This window comes from Macaca nemestrina, chromosome 3, assembly GCF_043159975.1.
Source record: "Macaca nemestrina isolate mMacNem1 chromosome 3, mMacNem.hap1, whole genome shotgun sequence".
NCBI classification, from domain to species: domain Eukaryota; kingdom Metazoa; phylum Chordata; class Mammalia; order Primates; family Cercopithecidae; genus Macaca; species Macaca nemestrina.
Window position 1 is genome coordinate 4,838,566 of NC_092127.1, and position 20,605 is coordinate 4,859,170.

The following is a 20,605-nucleotide window of genomic DNA, read 5'->3' on the forward strand; positions in this document are numbered from 1 at the left end:
ACAACAAAAAAAACAAAAAAAATTAGGTACACTGATTTTTTCTTTTATTTATTTATATTACTTATAAGTTTCAATATGTTTGGGCAAACTTAGTCTGCCAAAGGATGCAAGTCAACATTCTCCCCAAGTGGTTAAAACAGACCTTAGAGGGGAAGTTAAAAAGTCAATGACACTATTACAAAGCCACCCTTTAACTTTAGATTTGAAACTTCCTCTTTGCTCTGTGGTTGGTTCTAATAGCTGATGGGCACAGCTGGCTTATCCTGAGAGAGTAAATGAGATAATCACTGCATCTCAAACGCGATGCTATTTGTCTGAGACTGAGAGGAGGGAAAGTTTCTCTTATCCTGACTAAGCATTTCCTTGGATACAGTTAACTTTTTTCGAGTAATCACATTATATTGTGCCACAGTTCCTTTTCATTTATTCCAAGTTCACAAAATTATGTACAGTCACGGATCACATAATGACATTCTGGTCAACAACAGACCGAATATATGACAGTAGCCCCCATAAGATTATAATGAAGCTGAAAATTTTCTAGCATTTAATGATGTCAAGCTGGTGTGAACAAACCTACTGCACTGTCAATAGTATAAAAATACAGCATATACAATTATGTACAGTACATAATACTTGATGATGATAAATGACTGTAATTACAAGAGTCAAAAAGTTAAAAAAATTAATAGTTCACAAAGTAAAAAAAGTTATAGTAAGCTAATGTTAATTTATTGAAGAAAATAAAATTTTAAATAAATTTAGTGTAGCCTAAGTGTACAGTGTTTATGAAGTCTGCAGGGGTGCACAGTCATGTCCTAGGCCTTCACAGTCACTCCCCACTCACTCAGACTCACTCAGAGCAACGTCCAGTCCTGCAAGCTCCATTCATGGGAAGTCTCCTATATAGGTGTACTATTTTTTATCTTGTATACCATATTTTTATTGTACCTTGGCTATATTTAGATACACAAATACCATTGTATTACAACTGCCTACAGTATTCAGCAGAGTAATATGGTGTACAGGTTTACAGTCTAGGAGCAATAGGCTACACCATATTGCCTCTGTGTGTAGTGGGCTGTCCCATGTAGGTGTGTAAGTACACTCTATGATATGTGCACAATGACATTATCTAATGACACATTTCTTGAGACATATCCCTGTTGTTAATCAATTCATTACTATATAGGCATTACCAATAAATCATATAGCAAAGATATTTTAAGTAAATATACTAATCAGAATTTGACTGTGGTCAAGCATGGTTGCTCCCACCTGTAATCTCAGCACTTTGGGAGGCCTACGCGGGAGGATCACTTGAACCCAGGAGTTCAAGACTTGCCTGGGCAACATAGTAAGACCCCCACCTCTATTTAAAAAAAAAAAAAAAAGAATTTGAATACACACATACACACACACACACGTAATATGTAAACATACACACTATGGATATTATATAGCTATTATACACACACGTATGTAATATGTAAATATACATACTATGGATATTATATAGCTATTATACACACACGTAATATATAAACATACACACTATGGATATTATATACCTATTATACACACACACACACACGCATACTTTCTTTTTTTTTTTTTTTTTTTTTTGAGACGGAGTCTCGCTCTGTCGCCCAGGCTGGAGTGCAGTGGCCTGATCTCAGCTCACTGCAAGCTCCGCCTCCCGGGTTCACACCATTCTCCTGCCTCAGCCTCCCGAGTAGCTGGGACTACAGGCGCCCGCCACCTCTCCCGGCTAGTTTTTTGTAGTTTTAGTAGAGACGGGGTTTCACTGTGTTCACCAGGATGGTCTCGATCTCCTGACCTCGTGATCCATCCGTCTCGGCCTCCCAAAGTGCTGGGATTACAGGCTTGAGCCACCGCGCCCGGCCCATACTTTCATTAATGTACATATTATTAGCCTAGATAACTCAAAAGCTATCACAAATGAATGCTTCCCTGTGGAGAGCATAAGAACTGGTTTTCTGTGTCAAAACATACAACATAATGGACTGTGTATCTGGCAATATGTCATATTAAAAATGTAAGTTTATCCTGTGTGGCCAAATACTTTGAGAGACATAACAAAATTTTGAAAATACTTCAAATCCCATATGTTCAACAGTAAACAAGGTCTGCATAGGTGTTATACAAATTATTTTCACATTAGTATGTAGCACATTAGTTTGCGCACTTATTGAATTAGTAAAATCAACTGTACAAGTTTACCTTTTGTTGTGAGAATTTCTGCAAGCATTATACGTAAGCTGAGAGACTGCACATCCTTTGAGGGGAGGAGACAAAACACCAGAACCCGAGAACACGTCTGTAGAAATCTTACTTCATCATCTGAGTTCCTCAAGCATGCGTGCAACACAAAAGGCCTCGGCTGCTCTTCATGTCTAAACAAAGACAGTGAAAAAGGAGGAGAGAAATTTCTAGAAACAATTCAATTATGTACTAGTAGGTAAAAAATATTTCAAATGGGAAACGCATTGGTTATAGTAACTCTGCCATCTCCTCAACAATCAAATTTCCTCAACCATCAACTAACCTGGAAAACTTTTGCTAGAATACATGCAAACGCATGGCCTTTCTGGATTTCAAATGAAATCATAACGACTAGCTTCAGTAGCATCAAAGGGTACATAGATAATTCCAGAATCATAGCAACAATCTAAAAAGGTACGAGTATTTATTTAGGTAATTTTTAAGTCTTCTAGATGTTTTCTTAAGTGTGACCTCCAGCTTCATTTTTCAAAAAAACCTAACAAAGCATAAACCAAGGTCGCCAGCCTGCTTTCTGACTGGGAGATCACAGGATAAAAAGACTACAGGTAGTTTAAGTGAGCCAGAGGGTCTATAAACTCCACATTATCTAACTTGTTGGCAAATTGCCTTCTGTGAGGCTCCCAAGTATTTTTCAGCCAGTCTTGACAACTTTGGTTGTGCACCTCCCTGTCGGTACTGACTCCATCCCAGGACCATTAATTTGGAATATCTGAGTGAAGAGGACTGGAAAACAGAACTTTCTATACTTCCCTTCCCAAAGTATCTTGATAGTGATTCAGGAAAGCCTGGGATGCTGCTTTTTCTAATGTCTTCTAGATAAGGAGGCAAAGTATATGAGATTCTTACAGTAACTAGTAGGTAACACTGAGAAAAAACATGAAACAGAGGGAGAGAAACATACCAGGTACTGCACAGGAAATGAAAGTAGTGCATATTAGTGCCTTTATAACTCGTGCCTCTCAGGTGTTAACTGAAATTTAGTTTTGCACTGGAGACTGAAGACTAGTTTCTAGAGCGTATATCGCTAGAAAAGAAAGGTTTCCTCTGTCTTGTACAACCTGGAGGAATTCTATCCTAACGTGTAAAGCCAACGACATGAAAAGAAATTTTTAGAAGAAGCCTTTTGCATATACTGATATGCTGACTTTTTAAAAAAGGCATCTTCAATTATTTTAAACTCTAGCTTTGCTGCCAGCTAGGTTGATATTTTATTATAGTAAGGTTAAGATGCTACTCCTTTATCATGTCAAGCACTTTTAAAGGTAATTCTTTTTTAAAATATCTATTTAGTTAATAAGCACTGGAGGAAGTTGGGGAAAAAAATCCACTTTTAATAGAGAAGCTTATTTAAATAATATCAAAATCCCTCTCAAAGAGCCCACAGTGCCTTCTCCGTATCAGTGGAAGGCAGACAACAAAGGAGCCTGGTGCTCAGACTGCCACAAGTTCCTCTCCCTCCTACAGCTAAGTTAGGGAAAATCCTTCTGACTGAGCCAAAGGCCAGAGGGCTGGCCAGAACAGCTTGATCTACGGTAAAAGGAAAGGCAGATCTCTCCCTGGAATCCCTCCACTAACTCCGAGCAGGATATTCCTAAGACGTGCTCTAGAAAGCGGACATCAAGTATTGCTTCAAAGCCAAGAAAGCATCACGAGGGGTGAGGCTGCTCTGTGGCAGGAGACGTCTACTAGCCTTCTGGTGGGTTGTAGCCATCAGTCTTTGCAGCATCCTTATTGTGTTCCGTGTGGATCAATCATTTGTTTGTGTAATTCCTACTACTTACCTCTGGGTTCTCATTCCTTGAGTAAGCAAAAGGACTTTAATATTTATTAAAAAGTTTCAAATGTACAATGACTTAATCCTCCTACCTACACCAAAAAGTAGACATCATCACTTGTATTCTATAGATGAGAAAATTAAGATCTGAATGATTATGTGAACAGTCAACGTCACAGAGGTAATAAGTGGTAGAAATAACTCTCTCAAGTCCTGCTCTGTTTCAATCTCAAGTCCCAACTCTACATTACACCACAATCAGAAATTACAAAGATAAAAAAGAACATTTCAGAGATAAAGAAGGAAAACACGAAAAAAACACACTCTTTTTTTCCCTCAAACTGCATGCCAGTACTTGACCAGCAAAGAAGAAAACTATGAAATTAAAGATGCTATTGAAATAATAGTATAAAAGCAATCATTTTTAGATTTTCCCAAAACATGCTGGAGCAAGACAGATGGGACAAAGGAAGAGGAAGCAGAGGCAAGAATTAAATGTGATCTAGATTGGCTTAAAGCGGCAATAGAATGATGTTCTAGAAATAAATACAGGCTGACCGGAAAGCTGCCTCCAGGAACAATTGCCCACCAGTCAACTAAACGATGTGTTGTTTTATTAAGGCAATTTATTATTGTTTGTCTGATAGTGGCCAATTCAATTGGGTGCTACCCAGGCTACCAAAGTCATTCTGCAGCCAATAGACATCTGCACACTACTGGAGATTTCTAGGACAAGTGCACTGTGGACCTGGGGCAGGCAGATACAGCTATTTGCCATTAAACCTGGACTCTCTGTCTGCCGGTCTGATTGTATGGTCTGTATAAGATGCTACACGGACAATATTAGTTCTCCAGGACACAATCATCTATATGAAAAATGCCAGTGACCTACTGGTACTTTTTCAAATATCCATAATCCATGAGAAATGTGGTAGAATTTTTTTTTCTTTATTTTGTTCTTTATTCTTTATCATCAACTAGAGCTTCTAGGCATAGCCCAGATGCCAGTGAAATAAATCTACCCTTGGCATAAGAAAACTAGAAGCCCAAAGAGAAGGAGCTTCTAATATTAAATCACTTTCTGTTTCTATTATTCTGATGCTTTATCCATATATTTATATTATCCACAAAAGCAGTAATCTCAAAAGCTAGTAAACGTCTGGATGAAAAATATATTCTCATGTTGAAATTAGATAATCATAAAACCACTGAATTTTTCTAACCACTTGCTCTTCTCCCAAATCTAAACCCATCAGTTTTCTAACTGGAATAAACATTGATTTAAAATACTGTCCTCAAGTCAGCACAGTAGCTCACTGTAATCCCAGTACCTTAGCAGGCTGAGGCAGGTGGATCACTTGAGGTCAGAAGTTCAAGACCAGACTGGCCAACATGGTGAAACCCTATCTCTACTAAAAATACAAAATGTAGCTGAGTGTGGTGGCACATGCCTATAATCCCAGCTACTCGGGGGGCTAAGGCACAAGAATTCTTGAACCCGAGAGGTGGACGTTGCAGTGAGCCGAGATCACACCACTGCACTTTAGCCTGGGCAAAGAGTGAGACTGTCTGAAAGAAAAAAATAAAATAAAAAATAATATACATATATGGAGAGAGAGATAGAATACTGTCCTCTATTGGACCATCATTTACATACTTTCAAATGAGCTTTCACTGAATTCAAACAAGTCTTTCACAGTATTTGTCAAGAGGGACTATGGAACACTTGAAATAATGGATACCACAGCAAATTAGCAGGTGCTTGCAGAGGTTGGTGAACACTTCGAAAGCAGAGGCTGAAGCTTTTGAGACTCTAGGAGGTAACCCAAGAGCCCTATTTCTCTCACTTTCCTTACTGATTCACACCCCTCCCCGCTTACTGGAAGTTACTTTCTCTATAAGCAGCAGTTTTCAAAGGGAGGTCCAGAGACTCCTGGGTGTCCCCAAGATCCTTGCAGGGGATCTGGGATGTTAAAACTGTAGTAATATAAAAAGGTCATTTGTCTTTTTCATTCTCATTCTTCCAAGCATAGTAGTTTCCACAGGCTACATGATGTGAGATGACATCATCATTCTTATGGCTAAGGAAAAGTGTACCATGTACTCTTGCACTTTAAAAATTCCTAGTTTTTAAATATCAAATATGGTAAATATCAATAGATACGATGAGTTGTGAAATGGTAAATGTTGGCTCTCCTGAGAAAAAAAAATGCTCTGATTTGGATCATTTGCCCATTCCATGGTGTAAATACTCTCACCACGGCCCATTTCAAGCTACCAATCTGGTATAACTGAACCAAAAGCTGGGAAGACCTGTGCACAGTTCACTCCTGCATGCCCGTACAAGCCAGTTCCAGCACGCCACCAGATAGAACCCATAGAAATGAGCTCCTTGAGGTTCTCAGAAACTTTTAAGAATGTAGAGAAATCCTAGGAACAAAAAGTCTGAGAATCACTGCTTTACAGTAACGGTTTTCAAACCATGGTTTGTGACTTTTAAGTAAGAAAATAAAATTGAGTTGGACTTAAACATTAATTTTTTAAAATGTTAAAAAAAGTGTCAAAGTTATTAGAGGTAATAAAAGTACTGTTTTATGAAACTGGGTCATAATATCAAGTGAATTTCTCACAGTGGGTCATAGTTTTTAAAAAAAGTTCGCGAAACACAGGGGTGGCAGGCTGGAAAACAGTGGGCATGTCACGGCTCTGTGGATTTTGGCCTCATAAATCTGAGGGAAGGAAGAAGAGTCACAGGAAGGGGCAAGACAGCTGGAATGGAGACCTGCTGCACAGCCGCATTCGGCAGCAAGGTCGCCTACAGGAACAGCATCACAGGGCAGAAGGGTGACGTCATCTAAATACTTTACCTCTTCCCTGAAGGCGAGAATAGGCCACATTAACTATTCTCATTCCTGTTCCAACAGTGTCCATATCCACACAGGCAGAAGGCTACTCATTTCAGTTGGACAGCTTTTTATGAACAATTGTTAGGTACATAACAATACAAAGGCCTAACAAGCCTAAATATTAGCTACTTTCATAATGAAATTTCTCTATTTAAAGCCTACAAGCTCCAATATGTACAACTGTTATGTAACAATACAAAGGGCTAATAAGCCTAAATATTAGCTACTTTCATAATGAAATTTCTCTAGTTAAAGCCCAGAAGCTCCAATATTAAGTACCTTTGAAAATCAGTTTTCAGGATATCGTGATGCAACAGAGTTCAACACAGGACTCACAAAAAGAAACATGAACCATATTTAAATTTGTCTAAATACTGTAAACTCATTCACTCTGCTCATGCTAGAAAACACTATATTTAAATTTTTTATGTCTAGGTACTCATAATACTATAAGATCATCACAGTGCTGGCTCAGTAAAATTCATTTTACTGTTTATTTATAGAATTAATTGTATTTATAAGTGGTTTTCCAGCAGAAAGTGAAAAACAAAACTACTCTATCAGAACACAATAATTATTCCCCCTTAATAAATCTACATTTTCAAGCAAGTGCCAGCAATAGGCAGAATATTTTAGAGTTTTATCTTGACTTTGACCCCTTACTCAATTAAAAAAAAAAATGTAATGCAAAAAAAGGGGGTAAGTTGCTTATAACAGTTACCTGGCATTAGCAGCTTTCAGGTCACAGAAATGAGTGAGTAAAGTCCTCACAACATCATTGCAGACAACTTTAACCACATCCACGTGACTCAGTCTGTGGTGCAGCTGTCTGGCAATTTCCCAAAAGTCTTCCAAGAGCAGATGGTAAAGTTGTCCCTCATCTCTGCTGAGGTTTCCATACCAGGACAGAATGTAATCTCTATAACTGTAGTCGAACACTACCAGGAATAAACAAAGCAATGAGTAAAACAAATGAAAGAAGCAAACACCAAGACCGCATTTCTACTGGAAACTGGCCACCTAACTATTTAATATTCACTGTTTAAAATTAAAGAGAGGAGAAAACAGAACTCATGAGAATTCCTAAGTCTTTTAAAACGAAAGATTCTCATCTAACTAGAATGTTTAGGTATGGTGACCACGTCCTAAATTTTCCTACAGAGCCCTATTTTAAAATATTCTATCTTGGTGCCAAACTACCTACATTTATTAAAAAATCAGAGCAATACACTTATGAAGTGCACCCATTATCAATCTATTGCCTCTCCGCTCCGAATTCAGCCTTTTTGTCCCGCTCTATGATTCTGGAGCTGGGCCCTGCAAACACCGTCAGTCTCTTTGCCCACTGGCATAACGTTAAGTCTATCAGTAGCACATGCTGAAGGGCAACTGGAGGAGGAAGGGGCTGCTCTCCCCAGTTCCTGTGTGTTCTTCTCTGTTCCTGCCACATTTAGCAGCAGGCATGGTACCCGAGGGTGTTTACCCCAATAGCGAGTTCCAGTGCCATCCACAGGGGAGTTTCTGAAAGAATTCTGCTGGCATCCTATGGGTGGCTCCCCCTCGCCTGTGGTATCTGCTCAACCTTCTTCACCATCAAGTGGGCCAAGGTTGTGCCTTCTCCAAGGCCTGGATCTCAATTCTAAGGTAAAGAAGGAAACTTCTTCCAAATTTATTCTGTCCTAAGGTGCTCTGCCTCAGCCCTAGCGAGAATGGCTGCTCCCAATATCTGCTCTTGCTATATTCTTTGGTGTCTCTTTACTCCTTAGTACTTAATCCCATGTTGTACATTAATAATTCTTTATATTTAACTCTCCCTGTTCAATTACATTGTGCTTTCTGTCTTGTAACAAGACCTCAACTAACATAGGAAGAATCCCATAAACCAGTCTTGGATATCACACTAGGTTTAGCCTCTGTGGCCAATCGCCTTCTTTGGAAGATTTCTAGTGTCTATGTTCTTAATTCTGTGCTTCGGAATTAGGAAAGCCTAGCCATAGACCAGTGCTATCTAATATGAATATGAGAGCCACATATGTAAGTTTCAAGTTTTCTAGAAGACACATTAAAAAAGTAAAAAGATACCACAACAAGAAGCTCATAAAAAATAAGATAAACAATAAAAAAGTATAAAGAAACAGGTAAAATTCACTTTAATAATATATTCATTTAACAAAATATATTCATTTAACAAAATATATTCACAATATTATTTCAACATGTAATCAATATTTAAAACCTTTTTTAAAATAAAATACTTTGCTTTTTTTCATACTAAGCTCTGTAAGCTGGTATATATTTTATTCTTTCAGCAATCTCAATTTGAACCAGCCACATTTGGGGTGCTCTACTGTGTTGGACAGCACTATTTCTAAAGCCTATATAGAAAGAAGCTGAAGCCAGCGTGATGTCTACAAGAAGCTACGTCTTTTCAAAATAAAATATTGGTGGGCTTGGTGGTGACTCCCCACAGGGCCCCAAGAGAGAAAAACATTTAGCTACACAATCCTGCTCCACCTCAAGGGTACCGAGGTCATTTTTTATCACTTGTTTCTCAGAGTTTTTTTTTTTTTTTAACTTTTCAAACTCTATTTGATTGGGCTTAATTACAGATGTGACTATACATCATTTCAGATAAATAATTTATCCTCCTGCTTTTCTTTGCTTGTCTGCACGCTACTTTATCCCCGGGAATCCTACGTGAACCAGATCTACTTCACAATTCCCTATGAACAACTAACCTATAATTGTCAAACAAGTTTTTAGCTTAGAATTTGGGGTTCATTTTATGCATCTTGGCCACTACACGCCAATTTAGAAGCTTAAGAATAATAAATTGGCTGGGAGCAGTGGCTCACGGCTGTAATCCCAGAACTTTGGAAGCCCAAGGTGGGAGGAACACTTGAGCCCAGGAGCTTGAGACCAGCCTGGGCAACATGGCAAAACCCCATCTCTACAAAAAATACAAAAATTAGCCGGATATGGTGGCGCATGCCTATATTCCCAGCTACTTGGGGCTGAGGGGGGAGGATCATTTGAGCCTGGGAGGTGGAGGCTGCAGTGAGTCAAGACAGCACCACTACATTCCAGCCCGGGTGAGCGAGCAAAACCCTGACTCAAAGAAAGAAAAAAAGAAAGAAATTTAGGTGAGCTTTCTGGGGGAGGGATTGTATGGTGGGGAGAGGGAGTCATTTTTCTTAGAAAACTGAATCACAACGGAATCACATATTTGCAAGTGCCTACAGGTCAAAGGAAGCACAATTTTTGTATTAATATTCTATGATGGCTTTTTTCATGGCTGAATATCAACCATGGAAGTACATTCAAGGTTTTTTCACATTTCCAGTATTCTGCAATTCAGCTTTATAATAATTTATAAAACAGCATTTTAAATCCCATAACTCAAAAATATGCCACAGCATTAAGATTTTTGTTCACAAACAATGATGCAAAGGTTTAGATAAATTTTCAGAGTGATTAAGTTGTAGGGATAAGACAACTGTGCCTTCCAGCTGAGAACAATTAATTGCCAAAGACAGAAAAAAAGATACTACCTCGATCTTTTACTACTCAGCAAATACAATTTATAGAGGGCTTCTAGTATGTAAGGTGGAATCAATATCCGTATCACTAAGCACTGGACACAAAAGGGAAGGTAAAACAAAAGCAAAACCAGAAAACAAGGCATCTGAAACTCTTAGTCATTTTCTGCTCATTTTTCAGATATTAACTTGAATATATAGCTGTTATATTTTCTAGATTTTGCAAAAGGTAGCTACATCTCATCCCTAAATCGTATGATTCCATTAAGGAAAAACATCGGAAATGGTTTCTGACCCAGATGAAACTGCAAAAACAGGAATGGGTTCATCCCATCATCTCATTTATTGGTAACAAACACATAGACCATGGTTCCTACACAGGAGTGAGTTTCATCCCTTCAGGAAATTGAGGCTCAAAGAAGTGAAGTAACTTGCTCAAAGAGGTGGCAAAGCCAAGTCTCCTACCTGCCAGTCACTCTTTCTACTCAGCACACTGTAGTCCTGCACATAGGTGAACAAGATAGCTGCATGAGTAAAAGACAGGCAAAACCTAAAATAGCATCCTCGTCCACTGGATATCCAGTTTGTTTAAAACACATTTACATGAAAAAATATATGTAAAAGGCTGTTCTTTGTAAAACTGCTGTACAAGACACAAAGAACCAACAGGTGAGGCCAGGCGCAGTGGCTCAGGCTTGTAATCCCAGCAACGATACTTCTCTTCAAACTAAGTATCATAAAACTATACATAACTTAAATATAAAAAGTACAGGCTTGGCACGGTGGCTCACATCTGTAATCCCAGCACTTTGGAAGGCTGAGGCAGGCAGATCACCTGAGGTCAGGAGTTCCAGACCAGCTTGGCCAACGTGGTGAAACTCTGTCTACTAAAAATACAAAAATTAGCCGTGCATGGTGGTGGGCGCCCGTAATCCCAGGTACTCCACAGGCAGAGCCGGGAGAATCACTTGAACCTGGGAGGCGTAGGTTGCAGTGAGCCAAGACTGCGCCACTGCACTCCAGCCTGGGTGACAAAGCGAGACTGTCTCAAAAAAAAAAAAAAAAGAAGAAGAAGAAAACAAAGCCATGATTCTAAATATAAATTATATAACCATATAAACTAATTTACACAAGTACACATATGAACAAAATGAAACATACCCTACGGGTCAATTTAAGGAGACAGAGAAATTCATAACCATAAAATTATTTCATGGCTTTTATTAAGAAATAAACATTCAACATCAAGATGCCAACTAAAGAAAAAAAAAAGAAATACACAGAAACAATATAATTAATCACAATGAGAAATGAAAGAACACTTATCCCCTGCCAGGCAAAAAAATCTTCCTTCTAAAGCCATGATAACACCCAACACAAATTCAGGTGCTACTGTCATTCAAGTATATCTAGTTTTAGAACTGCTCTCAAAGAAATGAGTTGGTAAAAAGGAGGCCACTGGAGATTATAAAGAATGACGTAACATGATGGAAACTTTAGTTTTAGTTAGGTTAAACTGAAAACAGGATTTAGGAAAACAAAGTAGAGAAAAACTATAGATGAGGACACAAGTTAAAAGGCTCCCACGTTAGTCTAGACAACAGGATGTTAGGTAATTGCTACCCACAAATTTTCAGAAAAGGAATGAGCTAAGTAAACAGTATAACAAAGAGAGCTTCAAGAGGGCCATTTTTTCTACCCTTGCCTTTTCCCCTGAGCAATTCAGAAATACAATTCAGAGATACATGTCCTGCCCATGAGGTAGAGCCCCATGGGTCATAAAAGTCCACGGCCTGGGTCTCTTAGAACAAAGAGACAGTCCTCATTCAACCAGAAACTTGTCTGACAATGACAATGATAAACAACAACAATTCTATTGTTCATTTAGATGGTCTTTTATGGTTTGTAAAGTTTTAAAATGCAATGGAAAGTCATCTTCTGGAAAGATTTGGGGTTATTAGTTTATGTGATTGATAGAGCTATTTACTTATCCAACAAAAAAAAAAGTACACATATTTCATGTCACTGGGAAAAGAGCACGAACTAGAACTTGATGAGTTGAGCTTTCTAAAGGGTGGGAGAAGTCACGCGAGCCCTGCTTCCTCCGTGCCACCATCTAACTCCGAGACAGCCAGACATCTGGAACAGCCATACGGCGGGCCTTGGAAAAAAGACTACCACATAAGGTTTGCCTTATCCAGGACCCGTTCCAAAGCTGTTAAAAGTTCTATACACAAGTTCTGTTCTCCATAAAACTTCTGTTATACTTTGACAATGACCTTGCAGTATCTTCTGCTGTCATGATTGTTTTCAAGTTATGATCCTGTGTATAACAATTACTATAGGCATATTTACCACTGAAACTCAGAAAAGCATTAAGAGCCAATCAAAACTAGCTGAAATGTACTCACCTTGAAATGTATATGTGGGCTGGGCACGGTGGCTCACGCCTGTAATCCCAGTACTTTGGGAGGCCAAGGCGGGTGGATCACCTGAGGTCAGGAGTTCAAGACCAGCCTGGCCAACATGGTGAAACCCCGTCTCTACTAAAAATACAAAAGTTAGCCGAGCTTGGTAGCTCATCCCTGTAGTCCCAAGCTACTAGGGAGGCTGAGGCACGAGAATCACTTGAACCCGGGAGGCGGAGGTTACAGTGAGCTGAGATCATGCCACTGCACTCCAGCCTGGGCAACAGAGTGAGACTTGGTCTCCAAAAAAAAAAAAAAAGTCTGTAACATTAATTGCAAAAAATGAGGGTAATGGCCTTTAATTCTAAGATATTCAGACAGTGGGTTTTTTTATATGTGGCATTTGGATTTTTGTTTTTCAGAGTATTTTGTGTGGCAGACAGTGTCTTTCATAAGACAGTCTGAGGTCAGCATCCCCAAGGTCTTGAAAAAGATACAATCTCATGAAGAATTATATTTTCAATTCAAGAACTTTCAATTTAACATTCAACACACCACTGAACAAATAACATATACTCAATAATTATACAATTAAATTATCTGGTCCACACTGGAGATAGTTCAAGGTAGGCTAGTGCAAATTAGGCAATAGAGCTGTTGAGATTTAATAGTAAGTCAAAAAGATTTTTAGAAGTCTTTTTTTTTCTATTTTCTGTCAGTTTTCTGATAAATGTAGCTTTTGGAGAAATTTCTGAAGTTATCTGGTACAGAGGGGTAACTGTTCTGACTTCTCAAGAGTTCATTCATATTAGATCTGAACCCCTAAAATATAGTTTTACATTTTAAACTGGCTAGCAAAACAGAGCAGTCATATGCTTCGATCACTTTCCTCAAGTGTGCCATTTAACTTACAGCATTTGTAGCTTTAGTATTTCTTATGGTTCCATAGAAACCTGGAGTATATTATTTTGCTCTGCATTTTTGACTATTCCTTCTTTCTTCTTTGTAATTCAATCCGTAAAGACTTAAATCCTAACATACTGAGCTACAACACAAGCACAAATTTAGTCATAAAAATATCTACTCACAAACATGTAGAACATGTATACCTGCAGACACACATACATGCCTTATATGGTACTTAACTCTTTAAATGTTTTTAAATTACACACTCTAAAAACAATAAAATAGATACATAAAGATAAAATAGTACCATAATGTTCTCTAGTTTAAATTAGCTTCCAAGGAGGAGATTTTTAGATAAATATTTCATAAGCATTTAATATAACTGAACTCAAATTACTTCAGCCTTAACAAGTATATTATTTAATGTTTTGCAAATGTACGAGACCCTCAATTTGATTAATATTAAATCTATTATAGCTAGTTAATAACATTCTGAATTCCAATTAAATATACTGGTGTCGGGTTTACAAATGTAAATCAAACCACTCCCGAGATACAAATTATAACCACTAAAGATTTTCTACATGCTGATGAAACCTCTTAGCCTTCTCAACATACATTTCTAGATTATAATTCTCCATAAAATTAACTGGTCAAATTTTTCTTGGAAGGTGATTCTAGTTTTGTTTGTTGTTGCTGTTGAATAACTACTGCCAAATGCATGAATTTTACTCCCAATAACTAACTTTCTAGCAGCTACTAGCTCTCCTTCTGTTAAGATTATATAATGCGCAACTTCGCAGCTTTTCTCTGAAAACCGCTTTAAAGCGAAGGACAGGTAAAAAAAAAAAATTTGAACATTAAGAATGTGGTTTAAAAACAAATGGTGAAGTATAATAAACTAAAACGCTTACCCAAAGGTTTTGGAAAACATTTTCCTTTCAGAAGAAACCAATGAATACAAATTAGCTTGAGGATAATGTTTTTGCCAACTAAGCCTCAACCCTTATCCTGTCTTTTTTCTTTCCCCACAAGTACTTCTGAAACAAACTGGTCTAAAATAAAGGTCACGTCTAAATACAGATAAATTTCTAAGTCTTCAAAAATTAAAGAGACACTCATGTTCATAGCAGCATCATTTACAATAGCCAAAAGGTGGACAGCAACCCAAGCATCCACTGATGAGTGAATGGATAAACAAAATGTGGCACACATACACACACACACACACATACACACACACACACACACACATGCAATGGAATATCATTCAGCCTGAAAACAGAAGGAAATCCTGTCACATGCTACAACACGGATGAAACTTGAGGACATCAAGTAAAACAAGCCAAACACAAAAAGACAAATACTATATGATTCCACTTAGGTAAGATACTTAGAGTAGCCAAACTCTCAGGGACAAAAAGTAGAACAGTGGTTACCGGGGCTGGAGGAAGAGAAAGGGGTTGTCACTTAACAAGTAAAGAGTTTCAGTTTTGCAAGATGAAAACAGTTCTAGAGATTGGTTGCATGATAATGTGGATGTACTTAACACTACTGAACTAAGGCCAGGCGCGGTGGCTCACGCCTATGATCCCAACCCTTTGGGAGGCTAAGGCAGGCAGATCACTTGAGGTCAGGAGTTCGAGACCAGCCTAACCAACATGGTGAAACACCATCTCTACTAAAAATACAAAAATTAGCTGGGCATGGTGGTGTGTGCCTATAATGTCAGCTACTTGGGAGGCTGAGGCGCAAGAATTGCTTGAACCCAGGAGGCGGAGGTTGCAGTGAGCCGAGATCATACCACTGCACTTCAGCCTGGGCAACAGAGCAAGACTCCATCACACACACACACACACACACACACACACACACACACACACACACATACACACAACACATTATTGAACTATATACTTAAAATGGTTATAATGATAAGTTTTATGTCTATTTTAACACAATTAAAAATTTTTTTAATATTAAGGGCAGAGTTCTAATTCCAGGGGTGGTAGAATAGCTTATATCAGACTAACCTTCCTATAGAAAATAATTTGGAAATCTGGAAAAAATATTAAAAAACTACAGATGTTCCTCACCTTATGATGGAGTTGCATCCTAATAACACCCCCATCCCACCCCACAAAAGTAAAAAAATCATAATCTGAACTATCATAAATCAGGAACCATCTGTATATAAAAGCACTGAGAGCAACCAAACTTAGCAATTAGAAGGGAATCTATTATTGAAAGAAAGGAATGGTACTAGGTAAGATCCATGTTTACACACAGCTTTTCCCTACAGGCAACAGCAGTCTTAGAGGTACAGGCAGTAAACTGGAAGAGAAGGTCTTTTTTTTTTTTTTTTTTTAATATATCAGGAAACAGGCCGGGCGCGGTGGCTCAAGCCTGTAATCCCAGCACTTTGGGAGGCCGAGACGGGTGGATCACGAGGTCAGGAGATCGAGACCATCCTGGCTAACACGGTGAAACCCCGTCTCTACTAAGAAATAAAAAAAACTAGCCGGACGAGGTGGCGGCGCCTGTAGTCCCAGCTACTCGGGAGGCTGAGGCCGGAGAATGGCGTGAACCCGGGAGGCGGAGCTTGCAGTGAGCTGAGATCCGGCCACTGCACTCCAGCCTGGGCTACAGAGCGAGACTCCGTCTCAAAAAAAAAAAAAAAAAAAAAAAATATATATATATATATATATATATCAGGAAACAGATTTAAGAGTTGCCAGGTCTGCTGAAAATAAAGCCAAGAAATAAACGCCATGAAATCTAAGTACAGATTCTCAAACTCATTGCCAACTGTGAACTACACATGTATAATTGTCAACTGTGAACTACACACGTAAAATTGTCAACTGTGAACTACACATGTATAGGGGTAAGACGACAGGAGACCAGTGGAAAGCAACAGCTGGAAGACTCAAAGACCTGAGCAGATACTCCAGCTACTGTCCACCGGGGAGACAGAGTTTGGAGCTAGAATTCCACTAATGGTGTTGGGCTTTTCATTGCAATTGTGGACAGGCCATGAACCACAGGAGTCTATGTCCCCAGACTGAGGGATTCACTTTAGATTAAGGACAAAATCCAAACACACCCATCCTAAGAAAATGTATAAAAAACCAAGTATCTTCAAGGTGATCAACCATTAATTAAACTGTATACTAAAAAACTCTTCAGAGGAAGATAACAGAATCTAGAATGTCTAAAAAGCAGCATCCACATTGTCCAGTATACAATAAAAAACAACTAGACATCAGAAGAAACCCCCAAAAAGTGACATCTAGTCAAGAGAAAAAGCCATTAACAGAAACCAACATCAAGATAGCCTGGATGTTGGAATTAGCATAAAAGAACTTTAAAGCAGCTACTACAAAATATGTTCAAGAAAGTAAAAATAAAAATGTCATAATAATTGACAGATGAGAGAATCTCAGCAGAGAAGCAAAAATTACAGAAACAACAACAAGAAAAAAGAACCAAATGGAAATTCTAGACATGAAAAGCACAAAGTGTGCAATAAAAATTTCACTGGATGTACTTAACTACAGATTGGAGATGAGACAGAAAAAACAACTGGTGAACTTGAAAAAAAAATAATCATCATCCTATCTATCTAAAGAACAGACAGGAAGAAAAGACTGGTAAATTGGACTTTATCAAAATTGAAAACATCCACTCAAAGATAGCATTAAGAAAACAAAAGGCAATTTACAAACTAGGAGATAAATTCTCTCTATCTGTATCTAACAAAAGACATGAATCCAGGTATTTTAAAAACTATAAATAAATTTAAGTTTAAAAAAGAAAGACTCGAATAGACACATCACAAATAAAAATCTGAAAATTGTCAATAACACATGAAAAGGTGTTTAATATCATAGTCAGTACGGATACATAATTTAAGGCCACAGTAAGATACACCCATCAGAATGGCTAAAAGAGGAACAAAACAACAGCAAATGTTGGTGGTAATATGAAACAACCGGAACTCTCATAAATTGTTGGTGAGAGTCTAAAAAGATACAACCATTTTGGAATACTGTTTGGTAATTTATTATAAAGTTAAACATACAACTATCGTATGGCTCAGCAATTCTACTGCTAGATATTTATCCAAGAGAAATAAAAATGTATGTCCGCTGAAATACTTGTTGATAGCAACTATTGACTAACTTTCCAAAACTTAGAAATAACCCAAATGTCCAACAGGAGAAAGGATAAACATATTGTGATAGCTGGATCAGTGTAATGGAATACCACCCACCCAAAAGTAACAAAGAATAAACTGATACACACAACATGGATGAATCTCGAAAACATTATGCTGAGTGAAAGAAGCCAGGCATAAAAGAATACACACTGTATGGTTCCATTTCCATAAACTTTTAGAAGAAGCAAAACGAAGTGATACCAAGAAGGGTCGGTGTTGATCAAAGGGGAGCATGAGGCAAATTTTCTAGAATGATGGAAATGTACTCTATTTTGAATGAGGTGGTTATACAGTTATGCACATTTATGAAAATTACTGAATTGTATAATTAAGATTTGTACATTTCAAAGTATGTAAATTTTACCTCAATAAAAGCAATTAAGAATAAATCCTGCACATTTTTTTTGAGATGGGGTCTCATTGTGTTACCCAGACTGGAGTGCAGTGGTGCAATCCAGGCTCACTGCAAATCTCTGCCTTTTGGGCTCAAGCAGTCCTCCCACTTCAGCCTTCCAAGTAGCTAGGACTGCAGGCATGTGCCAACATTCCTAGTTAATATTTATATTTTTTGTAGAGACTGAGTTTCACCATGTTACCAGGCTGGACTCCTGGGCTCAAGCAATTCACCCACCTCAGTCTCCCAAAATGCTAGGATTACAGGCATGAGCCACCACACCCAGCCAATCTTATACTCCAAAATCGTGATTATGAGATTATGAATAATAGCTAAATTTTAAATCCAGTAAGTTTTATATGTCATTGTACTTTAACTACTAATAGAAATATTTTTAAAAATTTAATTATGTCCCCAAAGGTCTAAAATTATATGAATCCACACAATTTTAAACTGTTTCTGTACTGATATAGTACTCTCATTTTCAGATTTTGATATGGTGATTTTTGTGAACTATGATGAGTAAAACTTATGTATGTACCTATCACTTATTCAGTTCTCTTAACGTCATGTCTAACATCATGTATTCACCTGAAAAACTCATGGCTTGTTTTCTGAAAGTTAACTAAAACTGTCACTGCTTTTAGAAATTTGATATTTAAAATCTTTCTTAAACCTTAATTTGATCCTCAAAATATATTATCTTTTAAAATTTTAATATTTAAAAGCACACTTATTTATTCCCACTTTCAGACATAGCCATATTTTACCTTCCACCACCCCGCTTCTGCCTTCAATATAAGCTTCATTGCATGTTCATTCCTCTGAAAGACTACTATCACTTAGTTGGGTTTAACTGGTTTGTCTGTGAGTGAGCCTGAGTCTGTCTATCCCCAAAATGCTTTCTCTAGGTTATAACTAGAAGAAAAAAAAAATTCCTAAAACCCATTTTAGAAAAGAGAGAAGAGATTTGTGCTTCATATGATGGAACTAGCTCTACCTGGCTGGCTAGTTTCATATGATCTGTAAATTCCTACTCAACAAATATGTAAATCCCTTACATGCAGACAAAACATGGATGTATTTAGTCACCAAATATAAACTCATGAAGAAAAAATTCCTAATGCTACATGCAGACAAGAAGAATAAATTTGGAGATTATTATTTTCCTTTTAGAACATAATGAATTGCTTTACATGGTAATTACATACTCTCATTTAATCCTTACCTTCTTTCAGAGCTTTATCCATATTATGAGAAATTACTACCCTTCTAGACTGAGCTGATTCATGCCAGCTTCCATACACAGGACTCTGAAACGAAAAGAAAAAAATACAAAGCAGATTACTGAATGAATAAATCACATATAAAAACAAAATCAAAGGTATGAAATGCCATCTAAACAAGCATTAAGATAAGGCTTAACGAATAATAGAAGTTTTTCCACAAAAGTAAATAAATGCTTAAGGTTAAAATTTTTTGGAAAAAAAAATTAAGGAAGGATTTTCCCTACCAGATATCAAAACAGTACAGTGACTGTATAGGAATAAATAAATCAACACAATGGTAGAGAGTACACAAACTGATGTAGCTATATATGTGCAAATTAAGAACATAATTTTCTTTAAAAAACTGAAATTAATGATAAAAATCACACACTATTCAGTAAATGATGTTGGAATAATTTGATATTCACATGGGAATAAAAGGTTACGGTCTTACACTTTGCATATAAATAACTCCAAAAAGATTAAGCAGCTAAACATGTTTTAAACTAAAAAAGAATTAAGACGAAATAAGGGAGCAGCTTTTTATAATCTTGGAATGGAAAAGGCTTCTCTAAAATAAAACACAAAATCCAAATGGTATGAAAGGGAAAAAAAACGACAAATCTGACTACCTAAAATACAAAATTCTTGTTTCAAAAAAGATGATGCAAACAAAACATAAATGATAGACTAGGAGACAATATCTATAACATGTGTAACAAAGAAATATTATTACATACAGACTCCAAAAATAAGAAAAATAACTCAAAAGAAAACCAAGCAAAGAAGTTGAAAGGGAAATCATAAAAGATAAACAATGACCAATAAATGTATGACAAAAAAATGCAATCCCCTTTTTTATTAGAGGAATGCAAATTAGA

The 20,605-nt window shown here is 37.4% G+C and overlaps 1 protein-coding gene across 11 annotated transcripts in view; it reads right to left on the reverse strand.

Annotated features, from left to right (window-relative positions):
• Positions 1-20,605, reverse strand: part of LOC105466567 (sorting nexin 25) — a 149,420-nt gene that overhangs the window by 89,783 nt on the left and 39,032 nt on the right. For all 11 annotated transcript variants that reach the window (XM_011715597.3, XM_071092742.1, XM_011715598.3 and 8 more), the window contains exons 2-4: positions 19,685-19,769; positions 7,709-7,925; positions 2,245-2,417 (exon numbers count right to left, since the gene is read on the reverse strand). In XM_011715597.3, coding sequence (XP_011713899.2) covers positions 2,245-2,417; positions 7,709-7,925; positions 19,685-19,769 — 475 coding nt within the window. The remainder of the gene's footprint in view (positions 1-2,244; positions 2,418-7,708; positions 7,926-19,684; positions 19,770-20,605) is intronic.